Here is a 22,846-nt window from a genome sequence, read left to right as displayed (position 1 = left end):
CAATATACAGATTCGATTCAATCCCTATCAAACTACCAACAGCATTCTTCATTGAACTGGAACAAATAGTTCAAAAATTCATATAGAAACACCAAAGACCCCGAATAGCTAAAGCAATCCTGAGAAGGAAGAATAAAGTGGGGGGGATCTCACTCCCCAACTTCAAGCTTTACTACAAAGCCACAGTAATCAAGACAATGTGGTACTGGCACAGGAACAGAGCCGCAGACCAATGGAACAGAATAGAGACTCCAAACATTAACCCAAACATATATGGTCAACTAATATTCATTAAAGGGGCCATGGACATACAATGGGGAAATGACAGTCCCTTCAACAGATGGTGCTGGCAAAACTGGACAGCTACATGTAAGAGAATGAAACTGGATCACTGTCTAACCCCATATACAAAAGTAAATTCGAAATGGATCAAAGACTTGAATGTAAGTCATGAAACCATAAAACTCTTAGAAAAAACATAGGCAAAAATCTCTGAGACATAAACATGAGTGACCTCTTCTTGAACACATCTCCCAGGGCAAGGGAAACAAAAGCAAAAATGAACAAATGGGACTATATCAAGCTGAAAAGCTTCTGTACAGCAAAGGACACCATCAATAGAACAAAAGGTATCCTACAGTATGGGAGAATATATTCATAAATAACAGATCCAATAAAGGCTTGACATCCAAAATATATAAAGAGCTCACCCACCTCAACAAACAAAAAGCAAATAATCCAATTAAAAAATGGTCAGAGGAGCTGAATAGACAGTTCTCCAAAGAAGAAATTCGGATGGCCAATAGACACATGAAAAGATGCTCCACATCGCTAGTTATCAGAGAAATGCAAATTAAAACCACAATGACATATCACCTCACACCAGTAAGGATGGCTAGCGTCCAAAAGACAAACAACAACAAATGTTGGCGAGGTTGTGGAGAAAGGGGAACCCTCCTACATTGCTGGTGTGAATGTAAATTAGTTCAACCATTGTGGAAAGCAGTATGGAGGTTCCTCAAAATGCTCAAAATAGAAATACCATTTGACCCAGGAATTCCACTTCTAGGGATTTACCCCAAGAATGCAACACTCCAGTTTGAAAAAGACAGATGCACCCCTATGTTTATCGCTGCACTATTTACAATAGCCAAGATATGGAAGCAACCTAAATGTCCATCAGTAGATGAATGGATAAAGAAGAGGTGGTACATATACACAATGGAATATTACTCAGCTATAGGAAAAAAAACAGATCCTACTATTTGCAACAACATGGATGGAGCTAGAGGGTATTATGCTCAGTGAAATAAGCCAGGTGGAGAAAGACACGTACCAAATGATTTCACTCATATGTGGAGTATAATAACAAAAGAAAACTGAAGGAACAAAACAGCAGCAGAAGCGCAGAACCCAAGAATGGACTAATGTTAACAAAGGGAAAGGGACTGGGGAGGACGGGTGGGAAGGGAGGGATAAGGGTGGGAAAAAAGAAAGGTGGCATTATGATTAACATGTATGGTGTGTGGGGGGGGCACGGGGAGGGCTGTGCAACACAGAGAAGACAAGTACTGAATTTCCAGCATCATACTATGTTTATGGACAGTGACTGTGAACGGGTATGTGGGGAGGACCTGGTTAAGAGGGGAGCCTAGTAAACATAATGTCCTTCATGTAATTGTAGATTAATGATACCAAAATAAAACTAATATAAATAAATAAATAAAAAAAAAATGTACCATGAGTAGACTCCTGAGTTATTTAAATTGCTGACAGGATTATGCTTCCATTTGTGATTTTCTTTATTTTTGTCTTTTGCTTACGTTTCTCCCCAATTATGTTTAGAATATTTTGACAGGCAAGAAAAGAATTAAGCCTGTGCACAGGTTAAACTTCAGTTGTTTTTAGGCAGCTATAAATCTTCAAGTACTTGAAGTGGTTATGGAGTTTGGAACCTAAATAACAGAAATTAAACTCTGAACCTGTTTGCCTGTATCTCAGTTGTTTTTGTTTTCTTTTGTTTCAAACCATTTCTGTGGCACCATTAACAATTTATTTTATAAATCAGTGTGACCAGTTCTGGCAATAAGAGCAATAATGTTTCAAAAATGTTTTTAATCATAATAAATATTAACTCATAGATTTTTCCACTTGTTGAAATACTAGAAAATTTCAATATTCTTTCCAGCAGTGCACTTTTCCCTCATTCATAGAATACATATTCATCATATTCACTTTTTCACATGTTAAGAGTTCTTACCAAGGTTATTATGATAATGTCTATATGTAATCAGGTGGTTTCTAATCTATGTATTATTCACTACAGTTTGTGTTTTTTTTGCAAATGACTGGAGTTAGGCTGAGAAATAACACAAATTAACCTACATGTATATTATACCTCTTATAAAACTGCAATCTTCTTTTGCCAGTGGTTATATTTTTGCTTGATTTAAATTTGTTTTTTTCCTCATCAGTTAACCCTTGGTAACAAAGAGTAAATTAATATCATAATAATAGAAAGGTGGGTGAAGAAAGAAGACAAAAAGCAGTAGATCATATGCTCCAATCTTTTCTTTTATTAAGGTGTTATTGATACACACTCTTATGAAGGTTTCACATGAAAAAACAATGTGGTTACTACATTCACTCATATTATTGTGTGCCCCCCATATCCCATTGCAGTCACTGCCCATAAGTGTAGTAAGATGCCACGGAGTCACTCTTTGCCTTCTCTTAATCAACTTCAGGACTAATAAAAATGCAAATGCAGTTGAGTATTTATTGATCCTGTGCAGCTTGAAAGTGTCAATGAACTGGGATTCTCTCCATTTAGCCAAAATGAAAGGAAGCCAGGAATGAAGTTATTCTGTTACACAAATATTATTAACATTCTCCAGAAGATTTCACTTGGATCCACAAGGTTTCTACAGAGAAATCCTGAGGTGGCTTTTACATTAAACGAGACATTAGACCTATTCTGAAGTAACCAAATGTCTCTTAAGTTTATCTTGTAAGCTGCAAGATAAATGTTCTACAACACTACAATATTGTTCACCAACTTTAAAAAGGAGTGAAATGATGTTCGCGTCAAAGAATTCTATTGAAGAGACTGAGTAAGCAAAAAAGTGAGCCTATTAACAGATATGTACCACTGAAAAGGTGTGTTTTACTCCATATAAATGTAAAAACCAATTTAAAATTAAAATAAAACCTTGGGCTTTGGAAGTAAACACACACAACAATAATTAGTCTTTATTTCTCATAACTTTATTAATACTTATATTAATGAATAAGAAAACATGCAATACAGAACCTGAAATAGAACAATTAATACACATTTGCCACTGGACTACATACTGCCATCCTGGACTACACAATATCCAGTCTTCTCACTGCCAAAGCAGAGCTGCTTTGGGATGCTGTTCATTTTCAGATGCTGTATGATGTCACAGAGGAGGAATCTTCCCAAAATACAAAAGTAAATACATATTTCATTAAATTCCAGGTATTTTAAGGAGGGATAGCATAAATTTCACACATTTTATTTCTAAAAGTATCACATACAATCACTAAACAATTGCCTTCATTGTTTTTTTTCATTTGTGCACACACATTTTTCCGAGTAGTCTTTTCATTACTACTCTGCTGTTGTCAATTTGCACTGCTTTAAAAAATTACATTTACTGAAAGCACACAGATGGTTAGTGTAAGAAAGCTACTACGAATGAATATTTTAAGGCCTCTGCATAAAATTGCTCTGGTGTGGTACTTGCCACGTAATATAAATGGGTTCCTGTCCAAATATAGTTCAGCTTCTCTTGATCCCAGGTTTTTCAGGGTAATTTTACCAGTTGAAGATAGCCAAAATAGTGTCTAATGATTGTGCTAGAAAGTTTAAACATGACTATAAATTCGGTTTGGAATAAATATGAGGGGAGGAAATGATAACCATACTGAAAAATATAAGTCAGAATAGTGTTAAAAAAAAAAGGAGAGCCTAAACAAGTAGATGTTCATAAATGTACAGGAGGAGGTATATGCACATTCAGCCTTAATGTAAAACAACAAAAAAATTAATGTTGAAATATACATGTGGGTAAAACTTAATTTTCCAATGACTGAAAAGTATTTGTGTGTATGTGGTATCATTACATCTTAAGGATTGCTCAATATTTAATTTTTTAGTCTATTTTTCTTGATTTTAATGAAAGTGTGTGACAAATATTAGTTTGGGAAGGCACTCGTCATAACTGTCGCCAGTATACAATAGCACTAATCATTTAACAACCATTTTTTTCTAACCAATTTATATTACTAAAAACAGAATGTTAACTAACTAAAACAAGACTACACGAAATGTACTCTCTAAATTTATCACATTGTTTTTATTATATGTAAGTTTGTTTTAAATACAATATTAGCTGAAACTTGAAGATAAAGTTCAAGAAAACAGTGGGTATGCACTTAACATACAAGAAACACAGTGCTTGAATACATACTTACAAATGTGGTATATTAATGCTATAGCTAGTAAATTAATAATCACATGTAATTCAACATGACCACAAAATAGAATAACCAGTCTGACTGAACATACTATTATCATAATTTTCATTCAGTTTGAAGTTCAGATTTTAAATGAACCTAATTTTTTCTTTTTTGAAGGGAAATATTTTTGAATTGATAAAATAAGATTTTTGTAGGTTCAGGACTCAATTTTTTGCATATCAGAAGAGCCACCTGTGAGCTTTGTCAACCTATAGCTCTGTCCATCAGTTCAAAGAATTTGCAGTGTGATGAGAAAGATCTCATCAGATCTGAAGCCTTGGATTTTTCAGGTTGCCAAGACCAGACCTAGTGGAAGCTTAGAAAGAGAATGCACAGGGGAGAATAACTGGGCTCACCTCCCTTGACTCTTTGGCTACTTCTAGCCTGCTTCCATTCAAAACCTCTCTGGTACAAATCCAGAAAAGGGTGCCCAGTCATTCAATATCATGAACACAATCTAAATCTGACTGTAAAATCAGAATTAGAAAGGGCAACAAAAGCATATTTGTTCATTCCTATAGCTCTAGGAAAGGTATCAAAACTTCATGAATTTTTAGACACGAGCCACCCTTATAACTCAATAAATCACACTATCAGAAAAAAAATTGCCAAATATCTAACTTTGGTTCCTATTTTGATTTTCACTAACACAGATAATAACCATTCATATTTCTGACACACAATTTAGTAATATTTCTTTCTCCTTTTTATTTATTTTCTTGTGTGCAGACTTTAACTAAAAACGTGGAGTGGAAAAATGTGGAAATAACTGAAACAGAAGAAAACATTCTCACTCACATTATCTTTGCAAGTTTTTAGAGAAAAAGCATTCTAAAACCTACTGGAAGCACTGATTTCATCATTCCTCTGTTTTTTTGGTTTTTTATCTTTCCCAGGTTTAAAATCTTCATCATTAACAATAGAAATGACAATATAAACACATGTACACAGTCATATTTCAACAAACTTGCAAACATCATCTGATCTTCAGGATTCAAGTGCACTTGGAATACCATTAACAAACACAAAGGAGAAAAAAAATCAATGTCACTTATTAATCAACTTAAAATGTCACTAATTAAACTCTAGGAGTTAGAAGTTAAGAAGTTATTCTCCACACCAAATCAAAGACTGAAAGAACTTCACAATGGGAGCAATATATCCTCAAAAGCTACGTAACCTGCTGGGCACATAAAGAGAAGCTTTCTCAACATTCAGCAGAAACCTTCACCAATGAAATTACACATTAACCACAGTTTATATTACAACATTTACACACGGCTTAATCACAAATTACATATCTCCAAGTTACATATTATGAAGTCTACATCTAATGTAATCAAGAAGAAATATTCACTCCCCACCGCCCCAGCTAAAACAAACATCAATTGTCTCTTGGTTTAGTGTAATACTGAAATAAGACATTTTCTCATTTTTGCAAAGGAGAAAAATTAAGTTGGTGGTGTTTCTGTAAACTGATGAAATGTGCACATAGACAATCATGGCCATTTAGGACAAAAAAGAAAACAAAGAACAGACAATGGAAGGAAACTAATGTTTCCTAGGAATACTGCTATATTCTTTACTTAGAAGGACATGTTTTGTTTCATATATGAGATCTTGTTGGGTTTTTTTTTGTATTATTAGGGTAGTTCTTATCTACCCCAACAAGCAGTCATGAACCTCATTTCTCCCTCTGCACATCTCCTTAGAATTCTATACTGTAACATGTTTGATGTAGATTTGTAATCACATCTCTTGAAAAGTGCCTTCCTGACTTTCATCTTATCAGTGAATTTCTTCAGTAAATTGAGCTAGAATGGCAAGAGTCCCTTAGTCATTTAGGTTTAGTATGTGGTTTTATGTACAGTTATATTTATTTGTTTATTCTTTTTACTAAACATCTTTTGGTATCAGCCTATCAGCTGTCCAATCAACATTTACATAATCTTGATATTCTCTAGAAAACAGCAATTTACAGTAATAGCTGTAAATGAATCATGCATTGAATATATTTATACCTTCCTTGTGATTTTTCTAGGCTGTTATATACAAATTTCAGAAGATAAAGACCCAATGAATAATGGAATTAAGGCTTAAAATGGCAGATACAATATGACTTCTAATGCACTTTATTCTAAACTACAAAGGTAAATTTAAAAAAAGAGGCCCTTTTTAGCAAATAGTTGCCTAATTTGGGCACAGTTATTGCACTTCAGTGTCTCGAACTCTACTAAAGAGTAGAGAAATAGGTTATAGACATAAATCTGTACAGTTTATATATGTTCTTCACTGGAAAGGTATACACAAATTATTTAATAATATATTCTTGAAATAAAGGTAGAAAACATAAAAAATAGAGACAAAATATATATTTACAGTCCCTACTGTGCATTTCTGTATAAACACTCACAACAAAAAAGTGGAGAAACAGCAAACAAATATCAAACAAAAGGACAAACAAAAATGCCACTGTAAAGTAATTATACCTGCTAATATTATCTGAACAAAAGTTTAGAAAAACTAAAGGTACTTTAGGAAAATCAGATATCTGTTAGTTTTCCATTTGCTACGTACTGGGTCCACAAAAATTAGAATGGAAAAAAATCAGTAATATTGCACATGTTGGTAAAAATAAATGAAAAATTTACAGTGCATTGGAAATAATATATAGTACATATTAATATCTGTCATGATAAGCCTTTCTGTACAGAGGGGTGTGAATTTTTCAATTTCATTTCTTTTTTAATACACATCCTGAATTAAGCATGTTGTAAATTTATTTTTAGCTTGTGACTAAGGGTCTAGCTCTAGACTTTATTGTAGTATCTGTTTCTATTTACATAGCAATTTACAAACCTAACAATTTGGAATATTCATTGAAATTGGATCTTAAACTGTAACTATATACATCCTGTTGGAAAATGTGAAGAAGTTGTAGATTTATAAGGGATGTTCTTCCATAATGGGGGAATCACCCCTAGAAGGTCTGACCTGCTGGCCTGGAGTGAAGGTTGTCAGGGCAATGACTTTAATTGAATCATCACTAGGATGAAGTCTTTCAGACATGGTGTAAAACTGAGATCTTGTACTACCTTGCACTCCCTGATCAAGAGAAAGTAGTCCATCAGGTCCAGCACTTTTTCCCCAACCTTGCTGCACACCCATTGGTGGCTGTGCAGGGCTGCGATAGAGAGCAGCAGCCTGTGGGAGAGGAGGGCTGTAGTGGTGGGCTGAGGCCTGTGCTGGTGGGGGGCTGTGGCGAAGAGCAGCAGCCTGTGCTAGAGGCGGACTGTGGTGGAGAGCAGAGGCCTGTGCTGGTGGAGGGCTATGGCACAGTGCAATAGCCTGTGTCACCGGAGGGCTGTGACAGAGGGCAGTGGTCTGTGTCACCGGAGGGCTGTGGCGGCGAGCAGAGGCCTGTGCCTGTGAAGGGCTGGAATGGGTCAGAGTAGCAGGCATCCAGCAGGCATCAGAATGGCCCAAGATGAGACATTCTTGAGTGCAGTTGTCAGAGGCCTCTTCCACAGTTGGCTGAACAGTTATTTCTGCAGCTGGTGAGATAGCAAACAAATGATAAAATTTATATTTCAAAGGCATATTTTCATTAACAAATCATATGTTACAGGAAAAGTGAATAATATGAAATTTTGAAATTTCTGAAATTTCAAAATACATCAAAGACTTTCAATATTTTCACAGTTGGTACTTGATTTGTCAAGCAATAACTCTGAGAGAAACATAAATAACCAGGAGTAGGTAGATGGGGTCTCATTTTTATAATTAGGATATGTTGGCTTAATCTCCCTAGTGTAAATATTTTTAATTGTTTGTGACAATAAATGGAAATCATGGTCATTGATCTATACACATAAATCAATTGAAATATGGCTCCTAACAGGAGAGGACATAAGAATAAAATGAATGGGAAGACCAGTCATAGAAACATAATGAAGTAACCATTTGGTTAACAATACAATTAATTAATGTGAGAATAAATCAAAGGATAAATTAGGTTAATTTGGAAACAGCTTAGTGAACTCTAAGATATGACTTTTAGTTTCAAGAATGAAACACAGCTATAATTATCTCAAAGATAATTGATTTCTGTATTCCCCATTTTCTGAAGTTACGATAAATCAGAGTTTAGCAACATGATAAACAACAGATCCAAAGTACTTAGCTTTAAACTATAATACTTTCTAAAACTCTTTTATAAGGTCTCCAAATGACACTAGGTATCAAATACCAATATGTATCCCACAAAAGGCTAGAAAATAAAGATAGAGTGCTACATCAATATAAAGTCAACATTAGAGCAAGAAATGTTATTAGGTATATGATCACTATTGTATCATGATAAAAAGGTCAATTCTCTAAGAAGATATGACAATAAAATAATAAAAATTAAAAACAGAAATTCAAGTTCCTATAAATCTTCAACAGGATACAGAGTCCAGGTGCTGTCATTATCCCATCACACTTAAAACCAAAGAATAGGATGTGAAAGAACTCTCTTATTAATACCAATTTTCTCCATTAGATAACTGTTTACTTTTCTTCACTTAGAGGACACTTGAAAATGTCCTTAGGAGATTAATATTTAAAATATCCTGTCTCTGCATAATTATATTTGAGAAATATTTGGGAAGATAGAGTTTTAGGTATTTGGGGTATTAAGCCATAAAAACATGCATGGAAATACATGAACACAAATATAACTATGCTCTAAAACAAAGTTCTGTTCCCTAGTCATCGGGAAAGCAACTCATCTGGCAGCCTTAAATGTTACAACAGATGAGTATATTATAGTCTCAACATTAAGATATATGCTTATGTATATGCCTATATATGATAAGAAAATTGATACAAAGTCATTTTTGCTGAAAGAAGATATGATTATAATCATTCTCTTTAAAAATAGCTTCATTTAGGTATAATTCACATACCATAAAATTCACCCAAGTGAACCATTCAATTGCTTTCAGTATATTCACAGAGTTTTACAACTAATCACCTCAATCACTTGGGGACATCCTTATCACCCCCCAAAGAAATCCTGTATCCATTAGCAGTCACTGTCCATTTCTCTCCAAAATTATACAGCCATAAGCAACCATTAATCTACCCTTTGCTTCTACAGATTTACTTTTTTTGGACATGTAATATCAATGCCATCTTGTAAACGGAGTCTTTTATGACTGGCCTGTTTCATTTATTGTTATTTTTAAAAACATTTTTATAATGAAATATAGTTGATATGAAATATTATATTGGTTTCAAAAGATATAGAATGCTTCACAAATCTGCAAGTACTCCTTGCTCAGGGGCCATGCTAATCTTCTTTGCATCATTCCAATTTTAGTATATGTGCTGCTAAAGTTAGTGCATCATTTAGTATAACGTTTCTAAGGTTCACCTATGTTGTAGCATGCATCAATACCTAAGCTCTTTTTTTGCTGCCTGCGAGTATACTTTGTATGGATATACCATCTTTTATTTATTCATTCTTCAGCTGATGAACATTTGGGTTGTTTCAACTTTTTGGCTATCATGAGTAAAAGTTTTTGTGTAGACAGGTATTCATTCCTCTTGGAGATGTACCTAGGACTGGAGTTGCTGGGTCATATGACAACTCCGTGTTTAACTTTTGAGGAACTGCCAAACTGCTTGCCAAATCGGCTGCACAATTTTATATTACCACCAGCAATGCATGAAAGTTCTAATTTCTCTACTCACTTTCTGCAGCAATTTCAGGTTGGGTCTTGACAGGGATTGTACTGAGTCTGAAGATCAGTATGTGATGTATTGAGTTTTAACAGCATTAAGACTTTAAATCTTTGAATATAAAATGCCTTTCCACTTATTTAAATCCTTAATTTCTTTCAACAGTATTTCAGAACTTTCAGAATACAAACCTAGCACTTATTTTGATAAATTTGTTTTTAAGTATTTTATTCTATTGTAAATGGCATTCTTAATTTCATTTTAGGAATGTTTATTGTTAGAACATAGAAATACACTTGATTTTTATATATTGCTCTTACAGGCTTTAGTGCTGCTGAGCTTGATTTCTAGTATTAATAGGTCTTTAGTAGATCTCTTAGAATTTTTTATACAAGATCATATAATCTCCATATGGAGATAGTTTTACTTCTTTCTTTGCAATAGGGAGGTCTTGTATATCTTTTTCTTGTCTGGTTGCCTTGACTAAAACTTTCAGTATAATTTTTAATAGCAGTGGTGACAGCAGACATCCTATGTCTTGCCCCTGATTTTAGGGGAAAACATTGAGTACTTCACCATTAAAGTATTTCCTAATTTCTCCTGTGGTTTCTTCTTGGACCAGCTGATCATTTAAGAGTATGCTGTTTAATTTCCCTGTACTTATAAATTTCCCCAAATTTCTTTCTGCTATTTCTTTCTAATTTCATTCCACTGTGGTCAGAGAATATACTCTGAATGGGTGCAATTCTTTCAATTCATTGAGGATTTACAACCTAGCATATAGTCTATCCTGCAGAATGCTGCATGTGCACTTGAGGAGAATGTATATTCTTTTGTTGTTGAATAGAGTTTCCTACAGATGTCTTGTAGGCCTATTTAGTATAGAGTACTGCTCACATCTTCTATTTCCTTATTATCTCCTGCCTAGTTGTTATTATACAAAGTGGAGTATTGAACTCTCCAACTGTTATTGTTGAATTGTCTGTATGTCCTTTTAATTCTGTCAGCTTTTGCTTTATGGTTTTTGGGACACTGTTAGATGCATATGTGTTTCTAATTATTATATCTTCCCGATCATTTGACCCTTTTATCATGATAAAATGCCCTTCTTTCTCTCTAGTAACATTTTAAATTTAAACTTTTTGAAATTTAAATAAATCTACTATTAGTGTAGTCACTCTGGCTTTATCATGGTTTCAGTTTGCATGATACAACTTTTCCATCATTTTTTATTCAATTTGTTTGTATTTTTGAATCTAAGGCCTGAATCCTTTATGTACATATTTGGACTTTCTTTTATTCAGACTAACAGTTTCTGCCTTGTTTTGGGTTGTTAATTCATTAATTTTTTTTATGGCATGGTTGATATAGTAGATTTTTATCAACCATTTTTTTTTGTTTTCTGTGTTTCATGCCTTCTTCTATTTCTCTATGCCTCCTGCAGAGCTTTTGCATTAGGTGAATACTTTCTACTGTAATACTGTAATTCTTTTAATTATACTTTTCACTATATATGTACAGATAATATATGATGTATATAGTGCTATATAAAAATATATACACCTACATACATGTGTGTTTATTATGTGTGTGTGTGTGTTATTCTCTTATTGGTCTCTAGAACCTGTGATCTTAACTTACCAGAATTATCTCAGACTTATTATAAGTTAATTCCAGTCAGATATATAAATATTACTCCTGTATATTTGTATTCACTTTTCTCTTTCTGTGATACACACACATATCATATATATTCTATATTGTATCTGTGTATGTTAAAAATTCGGTAATACATTAGTAGTTATAATTATTTATATACTATTTGTTTTATGAATCTGAGGAAAGAATTGGGAAGCAAGTACCTAATTATAAAGTTTGTTTTACTAACTTTCCTCTTTATCATTTCGGGTTCTCTTCATTTTGTTCATTTGTTCCTGTGGATTCTTAGTTACCATCTGGTGTTGTTTTATTAACTCCAGTTCAACTTTGCTCCTACCCACCTTCTCTGTGCTGTTTTCATAAATATATATAAAATTTAAATCATGTTGCTATGTACCCACAGACTCTGAGAAGGGACTTGTGTTCATCAAAGGGGAGGGGTTGGGGAAGGTGGGTGAGAGGGAGAAGGGGATTAAGGGGCACTATAATTCACAGTCACAATAAAAGTAGGTCATAGGGAAGGCAGTACATCATGGAGAAGACAGTTAATGACTCTGTAACATCTTACTATATGCTGTAGACAGTGACCCAATGGGGGGTTGCATTGTTGGTAATATGGGTGAATGTTGAAACCACAATGTTGTTCATGTGAAACCTTTATAAGAGTGTGTATCAATGATATAAGCAGAGACTAAATTGCTTGGTTCTATGGTAATTCTATGTTTAATTTTTTGGTGGAATCAACATACCCATTTTCTACAGCAGCTTCAACATTTAAATTCTGAACAGCAGCATACAAGGGTTTCAATTTCTCCACATTGTACTCTACACTTTTTATTTTCTGCATTATTTTTAACAGTCATCCTAAAGTATATAAAGTGGTGTCTCATTATGATTTTGATTAGCATTTCCTTAGTGATTAATGATGTGCAGCATCTCTTCATGTGTTTATTGGCCATTTGTTATATTGCCTTTGGAGAAATGTCAGTTCAAATTCTTTCTCCATTTTTTAATTGGGTTGTTGGGTTTTTTTGTTGTGGGTTGAGTTGTTAGAATTCTTTATATATTCTGGATATCAACCTCTTATTAGATATATGATTTACAAATATTTCCCCCCATTCTGTGGGTTGCCTTTTAACTCCATTAATAATGCCCTTTGATGTACAAAAGATTTTAATTTTGATGCAGTCTAACTTACTTAAATTTTTCTTTTATTGACTGTGCTTTTGATGTCATATCTGAGAAATCTTGCCAGTTCCAATGTCATGAAGTTTTTCCCATATATTTTATTCCAAGATTTTATAGTTTTAGCTCTTATGCTTACGTCTTTGATCCATTTTGAATTAGTTTTTGTATGTAATATATGGTAAGGGTACAACTTCATTCTTTTGCATGTATGCATGCAGTTTTCCCATCACTATTTATTGTCCCTTAGTTTCTTAAGGACATTTATTCATATAGCCCCTTCTTTTGAGCAGATCTATTTCTACATATCTAAATAAGCATATGCCAAGGTTTAGAAGTTTTACTTATTAGGAACAATGTACCATCTGAACTTGCTATCATTTTTTCTCTAGTTAAGCATTAGCATTACCAATTGCTGTCAGTTAGTAGTTTCTTACCAGGTAACTTTCATCCTTAAAAAATAAAATAAAACAAGTAAAAAATTCCATTCAAATGTTAAAATTTTGACTTACAATATTAGAAAGTTCTCAAAAACTTGGGAAATTAAATAACAAATACATACAGAATAAAACAAAAATCCAAAAGTTGAGGGTTTTTTATAAAATTTCATTAGCCTATAATATAGTGGTTTTCATATTTCACTGATTTTATGATTAAAATGGAAGTTAATTGACACATAATCTTTTAGATGGACAGATGATACTTCACTTAAAGTGCTTTCCAAAATGTGGTGGAATAATGTAATGGTGTTGTTCCAGTGATATTTTGTTATAAAATATAGGTAATTCAGTATACCTTTAGAGCTTCTCTCAAAAATTCATCTTGACAATACTTCAAAATTGCTTTTGCATTTCATCACTTAACTCTGATTGATTCATGATAAATAAAAGATCACATAACTAGCAAAGTTTAATCATAAATAACCAGAAACTTATTGATATTATTTGCCTTAAGTTTTTTTTCACTTTAAATCATGGATGTTGCTATACCTAGTAACACTTATGATTTAAATAAAAACAAACTACTCATGAACTACAAGATGAAGTCATATATCCAGAGCTACTAAATGTAATTTTTTTACCCAGTGTGGTGGATGGGAGATTGTCCCCAATATACGTATGTGTATACAATTTATAAAAAAATCAAGTCTTTAGCTAAATGTTTTCAATCTCAGTAATTCAGAATACATGGTGAAAATCCTCATTTTAACTGAAACAAGTTTTATAATAAATTTGATTGTTGTATATCTAAGTATATAGAAGTCCATCAAGTACTAGTGAATCAATATTAAATAAATGCACACAAAACTAATGTGTGATTAATATGCTAAGAGTTTCTATTTGAATGAATGCTGCTAAAATATTCTTTTCAGCATATTATCTTTAGTGGACTGTACAGTCGCCCTTAATATTATTGACACCATTTAATTAGCTTAACAAACTGTTTCCTGGAGAGAGTATGAGACAAGCACAGTTTAACTCAGTGCAAGTTCAAAATAACAGGCATTGTGAATTAGTGTAGTTCGAATTAATTACACTTAAAACAACATTCTCCAAGGGCTTCTGTAACTCATTAATAACATTTAACTTAGAAGAAATTAATATCCTTCCTAGGGAAGTATCCCTACACAGCAATAAAATATCCTGTGGATATCACAGTAGTTTTCTGCTGGGAAAAAGTGATGTGGTAATATTGTTGATCATTTTATTATGTTGTAAAGGTAACTTGAACTAAAGTTATAATTTGAATGATGGCCAAAAGTTCTGCCAATATGCACATCAATCGAATACATTATTAAAATGGAATATAGGACAGGGTCATAAAAATCTTATCCACAAATAATACACTGCACACAAGACTGCCCCAACATCTCTCTTTGGAAATCACTTACAAGAGAACTGTTAACATCTGCAATTGTTGACGAGTGAGGAAAAATGACAGTATATTGAAAAACATTTTTAGCATAATGAAATGAAGATCAGTATTAGAGTATAATTCATTTGTTTTGTCTCAGAGAAAATGTGCTCTTATGAGGTTAAACAAATTCATTTAGACAGTCTTTTCTCTCATTCTAAATACTTACACTTTTTTGACCTTTAAGTTGCTTTTGAGAACTATCTATTAATTCATATTATTTAATTGGCTGATATACAATATGTGTTTCAAGAAATAAAGGAGCAATTCCCAGTTTTTCAAAATTCAGATATCAAGTTCATCGATGTGATTAAATGTGCTCTGGTGACACGCCCTATCATTCTCTAACCTTAATCAATTTGAGGAAAAATGCATATGCATATTTTAGAGACATTTTCCTTAGCACTATCCTAAAGCTGAATTGAATGTTTATTATACAGAAATATCCAAGCTGTTCTATTTAATGTATCTGTTAATCTCTGATAGCAAATTTCACATGATAGAGGTCTTACACAGATCATTTGATTAGTGTACAAAGCTGAACTTTCATGAAAAAGAATGAGAATGAAAATTTGCTTTGATCTCTGCACTCTTTTAGTAGCTTCCCAATTGCACCACTAAAGAATACTCAGTGCTGTGTTTTAGGGTAATATCAGGTTGTAACTGATATGTTAATTTGCACAAACAGCTTCATTGTCCTGGATAGTTCATTATTTGGTCTTCCCGAACCAGTAACTGGGAAACATGACTTGCCTAACCGGTTGAAGCTTCAAAGCTTAGTTTAATGTAACCCAAATGCATAGTAGAAGGTATTTGAAACATTCAGTCCAGATATTAACTTTTCATTTCAGGCTTTGTGTGACTTAAAGTTCCATGAATGCTGTTGAAGATAATCTGTTGCAAATTGATAGTTTAAATATATTCATGTAGGTAAACTAGTTAGAACAACAAAAGAATACACTAGAAGCAAATATGAGTGATTCTATTGTCACGTCATATCTTTCCAATATCCACTGGAATTTGTTGGGAACAAATTAAGTGAAGCAATCATCATCAAGATAGAAATTTAGGACCTACATAGGTAGACAAACATCTGGAAATTGGTGGAGTAGGAGGGTTTAATATGGAAATATCATTAGAGTTGGCTACTGTGGGTAAAATTGTACTATTTCCAGAATCTCTCACCTGGCCTTAGTGCATCTCCATATCAATAGGTATTTCCAAGGGGTGGAGGGAAGTAATCTATCTCCATATCAATAGGTGATTACAAAGTGGGTGGGGAGTGACCCTGCACCAGGATCAGAGAAGTTTGGTGGGGCCCTTTGAGAGCTGGGTTTCGAGAGACACAGGTGACCAGAGGTGGACTACTGCTTGTAAGCAATAAATAGGATTCTCCCACTTTATTTGTCCCTTTGACTGTATTGGCTTCAAAGGTAATTTGCCCTGGGGTGGGAACATATTCCCCCCACCCCCAGAGTTACAGCTACCTATAGCTACAAATACAGCTATACTTTATGTCAATAAATTATGTCTATTCTACACCAGACCTTAAGTCAATCCATGGTTCCATAATCATATTTTATTTTCAATTTTTAGACTCCTCAGAGTTTTATTCCTATATAACCTAAAGACTCAATTAAATAAGTTACCTAGCTTAACAAAGAGAAGGGGTTGAATTAAGCAAATTCTTAGGATTGCATTTAGAATAAAATGATGAAAAGAAGCAGAATTCTCATACAGTGAAACAAACTGTCCATAATTACACAGAAATTTTTCATATTTCATGATACTGCACATACACAAATGCAAAGCTCATGATATCAACAGTCATCAAACAATGAAAAGAGATTTTCATTTTCTGTAATATTTCTGATCAGTCAACAAGTTGACACCTTAGAAAATGATGGTGACAACAACCTAACACTGGTTCAGTTAACAATATCTACTAATAAAAGTCTTCCTTCCTCGTTTAAAAGTAGTATTTATAAACAGACACATGAAAGCTGATCCACATTGCTAGTCATGAGGGAAATGCAAATCAAAACCACAATGAGATAACACTTCACACCAGTCAGAATGGCCACTATCCAAAAGACAAGAGGTAACATATGTTGGTGAGGATGTGGAGAAAAGGGAACATTCCTACACTGTTGGTCTTGAAAAGGCAGTATGGAGGGTCTTGAAAAAATTAAAAATAGAAATATTATACAACCCAGTAACTCCAGTTCTGGGTATTTACCTTAAGAAAACAAAAACATTAATTCCAAAATATATGCACCTTATGTTTACTGCAGCATTATTTACAAAAGCCAAGACAATGAATAAGTCACAGGCATGAAAGTACAGCATAGGGAATATGGTCAATAATGTTGTAATAACCTGTATGGTGACAGATGGTAACTACTCTTACTGAAAGGAAAGGAGCGACACACAGCAGCAATTCACCGGAGAATTCCGCTTTATTAGGGAAAGGTGCTGGGTTATATAGGAAGGGGCATGAATTGATTGAGGTGTCACTACTACAGGGCTGGTGGCTGTTGGCTAGGTGCTGGGATTGGGAGGAGGGGCGAGGGGTGATAGGGCTTCAGGTGGCGCCAGCGGGAACCGAGGACCACAAAGTGAAGCTGGAAGTTTGCCATCTTACTGGTGGGGGCCCTTCATTCCCCCCTTTCTCCTCTATGGGGTTGTGGACGTTGCTTTCTCTCTGGCTGCTTCCTGCTGAACAGGGGTGGAGAAGGGAGTGATGGCTTGAGGATTGGGAGGAAAGGGTTGATAGGACTCCCCACAGTAAGGATGAGTAGATGTGGACTTCTTCAGGTTTGGAAATCAATGAAGGTTCCCTGTAACCATAGGTCGAGGACCTGTTGATTCCAATGGTGCCAAGAGGATATGGGTGTCAGGAGCCAGGCGTCTGCGGCCATTGTTTCCAGGAACAGTTTCCAGTGGAGAGAGAGGTCCATCTCAGCATGTGGTGAGGAGGTCACGTGAGGGTGAGGGATCTTCTGTGGCCAGAAGCTGGTAGTTCCTGAGTAAAAGCTGGTTGAAAGCTTGATTAGAGATTTTTCCGACTTGGGATTTGATGAACTTTATTATACAGGGTAAGAAGAGACAGGCGAGAAGAATGATTATTATGGGGCCTGCAATGGGCCAGAGCTAGGTGAGGAGGGGGTTTGTTAGTATTGAAGAGAATGGGTTGGAATTGGAAGCAGAGTGGAGGCTGGAGGCAAAGTCAGTGAGTTTGGTAATGTCAGTTTCTACAATGCCAGATTCGTTGATGTAATAGCAGCACTCTTCCCGGAGGAAGACGCAGGTGCTGCCCTTCTTGGCTGTAAGCAGATCTAGGGCCCGCCGGTTTTGAAGGGTAACCTTAGCTAGCGAAGTGACCTGTCTTTGGAGAGAGGCTAGGGAATCAGCAGTGGATGTCAGGGCTCCCTCAAGTTTGGTGTTGAGATCTCTAACTGCCCATAATGAGTGACCCATGGCTTCTCCCGAAAACCGTGCCCCAATGGCTGAGGTGATCAAAGAGATACCGACCATGATGGGAAGGAAAGCAGCTCTTTTTGTGCATGAGGGCAAGGGAGGTTGGAGCTCAAGGAATTCTGCCATGCTGTAAAGTGTAAGCTGTGGGATTAGGGTGACGAGAATGCAGGGTGTGCTGGAGTTGGGAGGCAGTGAAGTGCGCTGGAGGGGGGTGGAGTCGGGCCCACACAGTGGTGGATGGTGAGATTATCTGCGTATTCTGGTTCCCATAGGGGTATGTCTGCCAGGGGGCAGAGGGGTTGTCTTTCTGCATGGAAGGAGTAGTTGGAAATATTAAGAGGCACTGCGGCCAGCAGTGGGCACTGTAGTGATGCACACAAGAAACAATTGGAGGTGTTAAGGGTGTGGTTGAGAAAGATGGTGGTGTCTTGAATGAGCTGTAATGAAGAGTAGGAGAAATGGGAAGATGGGCGGGGATAAGAAGATGAAGAAGCGCCATCAAGAGTTTGGATAATGACTTTTTTGGAATGTCTGATATCTGATGCAACTTGAGAGATCTGGCAATGAGAGGGAACATACTTTTGAGAGATATGAAGGGTACCATGGGGGGTCGAGGACCCCCCATAGTAAACTGAGGCTGTGACTCCAGCAGCCCATCGAGAGTCTCAGGGATTTGTGATTGATAAGGAGAATGAGCCGTTGGGATATTTCATGAAACGGTTGGAGGAGTAATAGTGTGGGTACTGGAAGTTACCCATGTAGTGAATGGTGCAAGACCAGTAGGGACATCTGTAGATGTCTGGCTATCACCTGCAATAGGCTTGTTTTTGGTCATAGAGGAAGCAGAGGTAGGGAGAATAAGGGTAGCTGCTAGTGAACACTTAGGTGGAGGGAGGAAAGTGGAGGTATAAAGGCTCAGAGCAGCTTTTCAGAGGGCAGTCTGGTGTGGCAATGAGGGCAGTAACTTTTGTTTGATGCTGTGTGTAAGTCTGTCTGACTTTGAATCGCCATACAAAGGAGGTTGGGGTGGTGGGGAAGACAATAGGAATGAGGAAAAAAAAGCGAGAGAGCGGTAAAGGAGGAAAAAGTCATGATTCGGGTATGGATGGCAAAGGGGGTGAACGGGATTTTGGAGGAAAGAGGACAGTAAGGTCAGGAGTCTGGAGGGAGGGAGAGTCTGTAAACTTTTGTAGGTTAAGAGATCTTTTAGGTGATGTGGGGACAGAATGGTAAGGGGCACCCTGAATGTCAGTTTATGAGCTTCTTTCTGCAAGAGCTGTCTAGTGGCTAATGCTCGTAGGCAGGGGGCCCATCCCTGAACTGTGGGGTCTAATTGCTTGGAGAGATAAGCTACTGGGGCAAAGGATGGGCCATAATATTGGCTTAGGACTCTTAGAGCTTGACTGGACCTCTCATGAATGTATAATGAGAAGGGCTTCGACAAATCAGGGAGATGGAGAGCTGGGGCTTCTACAAGGGCTTGACGGAGCTTAATGAAGGAGTGTTGGGGTGAGGAGGATAATGGTTCTTTAGGGGGGCCCTTGCTGAGGTCGTATAGGGGTCTTGCCAACAAGGAGAAGTTAGGGATCCATGTTCTAAAATACCCAGCCAGGCCTAGAAAGGAAAGGATTTCTGTCTTGGTTTTGGGAACGGGCAGGTCAGAGAGGAGCCATTTTCTGTCTAAGGTAATGGACTTTCTTTGTTGAGATAAAAGGAATCTGAGGTAAGTGACAGGAGGGGAAGAGATTTGAGCTTTGATGGGGGATACCCGGTAACCTCTGGAAGCTAGAAGGTTAAGTAGGGAGGCAGTGTCAAGTTGAGACTGTTTCCACGAGGGACTGCAGACTAGAAGATTGTCCATGTATTGTAATAAGGTGGACTTGGAGTGATCATGATGAAACTGTTTGAGGTCCTGAGCTAGGACCTGTCTAAAAATATGGGGACTATCTCGGAAGCTTTGTGGCAAAACTGTCCAAGTGAGTTGTTCAGAATGACTTGTGTATGGGTCTGTCCAGGTGAAGATGATAAAATCTTGGGAGGAGGGGTCTATAGGGATAGAAAAATGCATCCTTGAGATCTAGGACTGAGAAGTGGGATGCTGAGGCAGGGATCTGCGATAAAAGGCTGTATGGATTTGGAACTAAGGGATGGATAGGGACAACGGCTATGTTGATGAGGCAAAGGTCTTGGACTAGGCGGAAAGATCCATTGGTTTTTTAACAGATAATATGGGGGTATTAAACGGGGAGTGAGTGGGTCTGAGGTAATTTTTGTTTAAGAGATCTTGAATGATGGGTTGGAGGCCTATGAGGGCTGAAGTGGTTAGGGGTTATTGGGCCTGACAGATATACTGAGAGGGGTCAGATAATTTGATAGAGGCAGGGGGACATAGGGCCACGGAGGGGCTTGTAATGTCCCAAACTTTGGGATTTACAGGGTGTATGAGGGTGGAACCGGAGCTTTCATTGGGTAGAGGGGGGTCGTCGGCTATGAGGGCTATCAGAAAGGGAGCACTGGGGGCTGTGGGAGTGGATATAGTTATGGAAACATGGAGGAGGGAAAGGATGTCTCATCCTAGTAAAGGGATGGGACACTGGAGCATAACCAGGAAGGAGTGCGAGAAAGGTATGGGATTGTCTAGGGTTGTGCATAAAAGGGGGGGGTTTCTGTTTACCTCCTACCCCGACTATAGGAGTAATGGCTGGTGTGGTAGGGCCCCGGTATTCTCACAAGACTGAGAAGGTGGCTCCTGTATCTAGGAAGAAGGAGATGGGGCGACCGTCTACTGTTAAAGTAACCCTGGGCTCCTGTTTGGTGATGGAAATGGTCGGGTGAGAAGCCCCAGGGTCCCGTCAATCTTCTTCTGCCAACCCCACTACGGCGGGCTTAGGATGGGGGTTGTTCGTCCAGCCTCCCTTTCAGGTGGTTGGGCAATCAGACCCCCAGTGGCCCTTTTTGTGGCATCTGGGGCATGGGGTGGTAGGAGATCCGGGGGAGGGACATGCCCTTGACCAATGTCCCTCTTTTCCACACTTGAAACAAGCTCCTGGGGGGGGCTTGTTTGTAGAAGGGCCCAGGTTGTGGTTTTATCAGCTGGGCCAACATCTGGAAATTGGCCTGATCAGCCTTTTGTTTACGGCATTCTTTCTCCTCCTCCCGGTTATGGAAGACTTTAAAGGCCACTGTTAGGATCTCAGTCTGTGGGGTAGTGGGGCCCTGTTCTAACTTTTTGAGTTTAGCTTTAATGTCAGGCTAGCTTTGAGCTAGGAAGTATGTCATAAGGACATGTCTTTCTTCAGGTGTTTCTGGGTCCAGGCTGGTGTACTGCAATAGGGCTTGAGTGAGTCTGTCTAAGAACTCGGAGGGGGTTTCGTCTCTCTTTTGAATTATGTCTTGGAGCTTTTGAAAATTGACTACTTTACGAGCTGCCTTTTTTAGACCTGCTATTAAGCAGGAGGCAAAAATATCTCGAGAGCGGAGACCCACGGCGGTGTTATAATCTCAGTGTGGGTCTTGTTAGGGGACAGCAGTGGGGCCAGGGGGATAGGTGGGGTCAGTCCTGTGGGTTTCGGTAGTGTGCGTTTAGGCGAAGTCCCAAACTCGTCTACACTCTTCAGGGAGGAGATTATTGGCCAGGAGCATGAAAATGTCATGATGTGTGAGGCTGTAAGACTGGAGGGTCTATTGAAACTCCCTGATGTATGTCGTGGGATCAGTGGAAAAGGAACCTAGGCATTTCTCTAGTTGGGCTAAATTTCCTAAGGAGAAAGGGACATGAACGCACACGATGCCTTCGGATCCTGCTACCTCCCGGAGGAGGGGCGATAATTCTGGGAGGCCCTCGGGACCGAGTCTGAGGGGGACTGAAAGGATCTGGTTCAGTCTGTGAGGGAGTGACGCAGTCTAGCCGTGCCTAGTCGAGCAGGTCCTGAAGTGTGGAAGGGGGGCAAAGAAAATAAAGAAAGATAGAATTGGACCCACGTGTCGCTAGCCAGCAGCCCAGCTGCTTCCCTGTGCCGCTCTAGTTGGGCTTGAACTCATGACTATGAGGTTAAGAGTCCCACGCTCTACTATCTGAGCTACAGCAGGGCTCCAGTTAATTGCTTATGGAATGCGTAAACAGAATGTTCTTTGTTCTCCATTCCTGCCACATCGGCAAGTGGGGGAAGGGCATAGCTAGAAGCAGGGGCGGTGTTTCTACACATCTTCAAGGTCTCTCCCTATTTTCAGAGTGAGGAGTCTTGGCTCATCTTCGAGGACAAGATATGTTTTTGTGGACAGATAACTTCTAAGGACTGCACCGGTTGTTCTCTAGCTTGTGCTTTCCCATGCT

General features: G+C 37.3%; 1 protein-coding gene and 1 non-coding gene across 4 annotated transcripts in view; both read right to left on the bottom strand.

The window, feature by feature from the left end:
• Positions 1 to 2,669: 2,669 nt before the first annotated feature.
• PCDH11X (protocadherin 11 X-linked) overlaps positions 2,670 to 22,846 on the bottom strand; it is a 797,150-nt gene continuing 776,973 nt past the window's right edge. For all 3 annotated transcript variants that reach the window (XM_073227421.1, XM_073227423.1, XM_073227424.1), the window contains one exon: positions 2,670 to 8,102. In XM_073227421.1, coding sequence (XP_073083522.1) covers positions 7,492 to 8,102 — 611 coding nt within the window. In that variant the 3' untranslated portion in view covers positions 2,670 to 7,491. The remainder of the gene's footprint in view (positions 8,103 to 22,846) is intronic.
• Positions 9,831 to 9,937, bottom strand: LOC118970041 (U6 spliceosomal RNA). The gene has a single exon (XR_005057842.1). It is a non-coding gene; the product is annotated as a U6 spliceosomal RNA (small nuclear RNA).

This window comes from Manis javanica, chromosome X (genome assembly GCF_040802235.1).
Source record: "Manis javanica isolate MJ-LG chromosome X, MJ_LKY, whole genome shotgun sequence".
NCBI lineage: Eukaryota > Metazoa > Chordata > Mammalia > Pholidota > Manidae > Manis > Manis javanica.
This window is presented reverse-complemented; position numbering and strand designations above follow the sequence as displayed.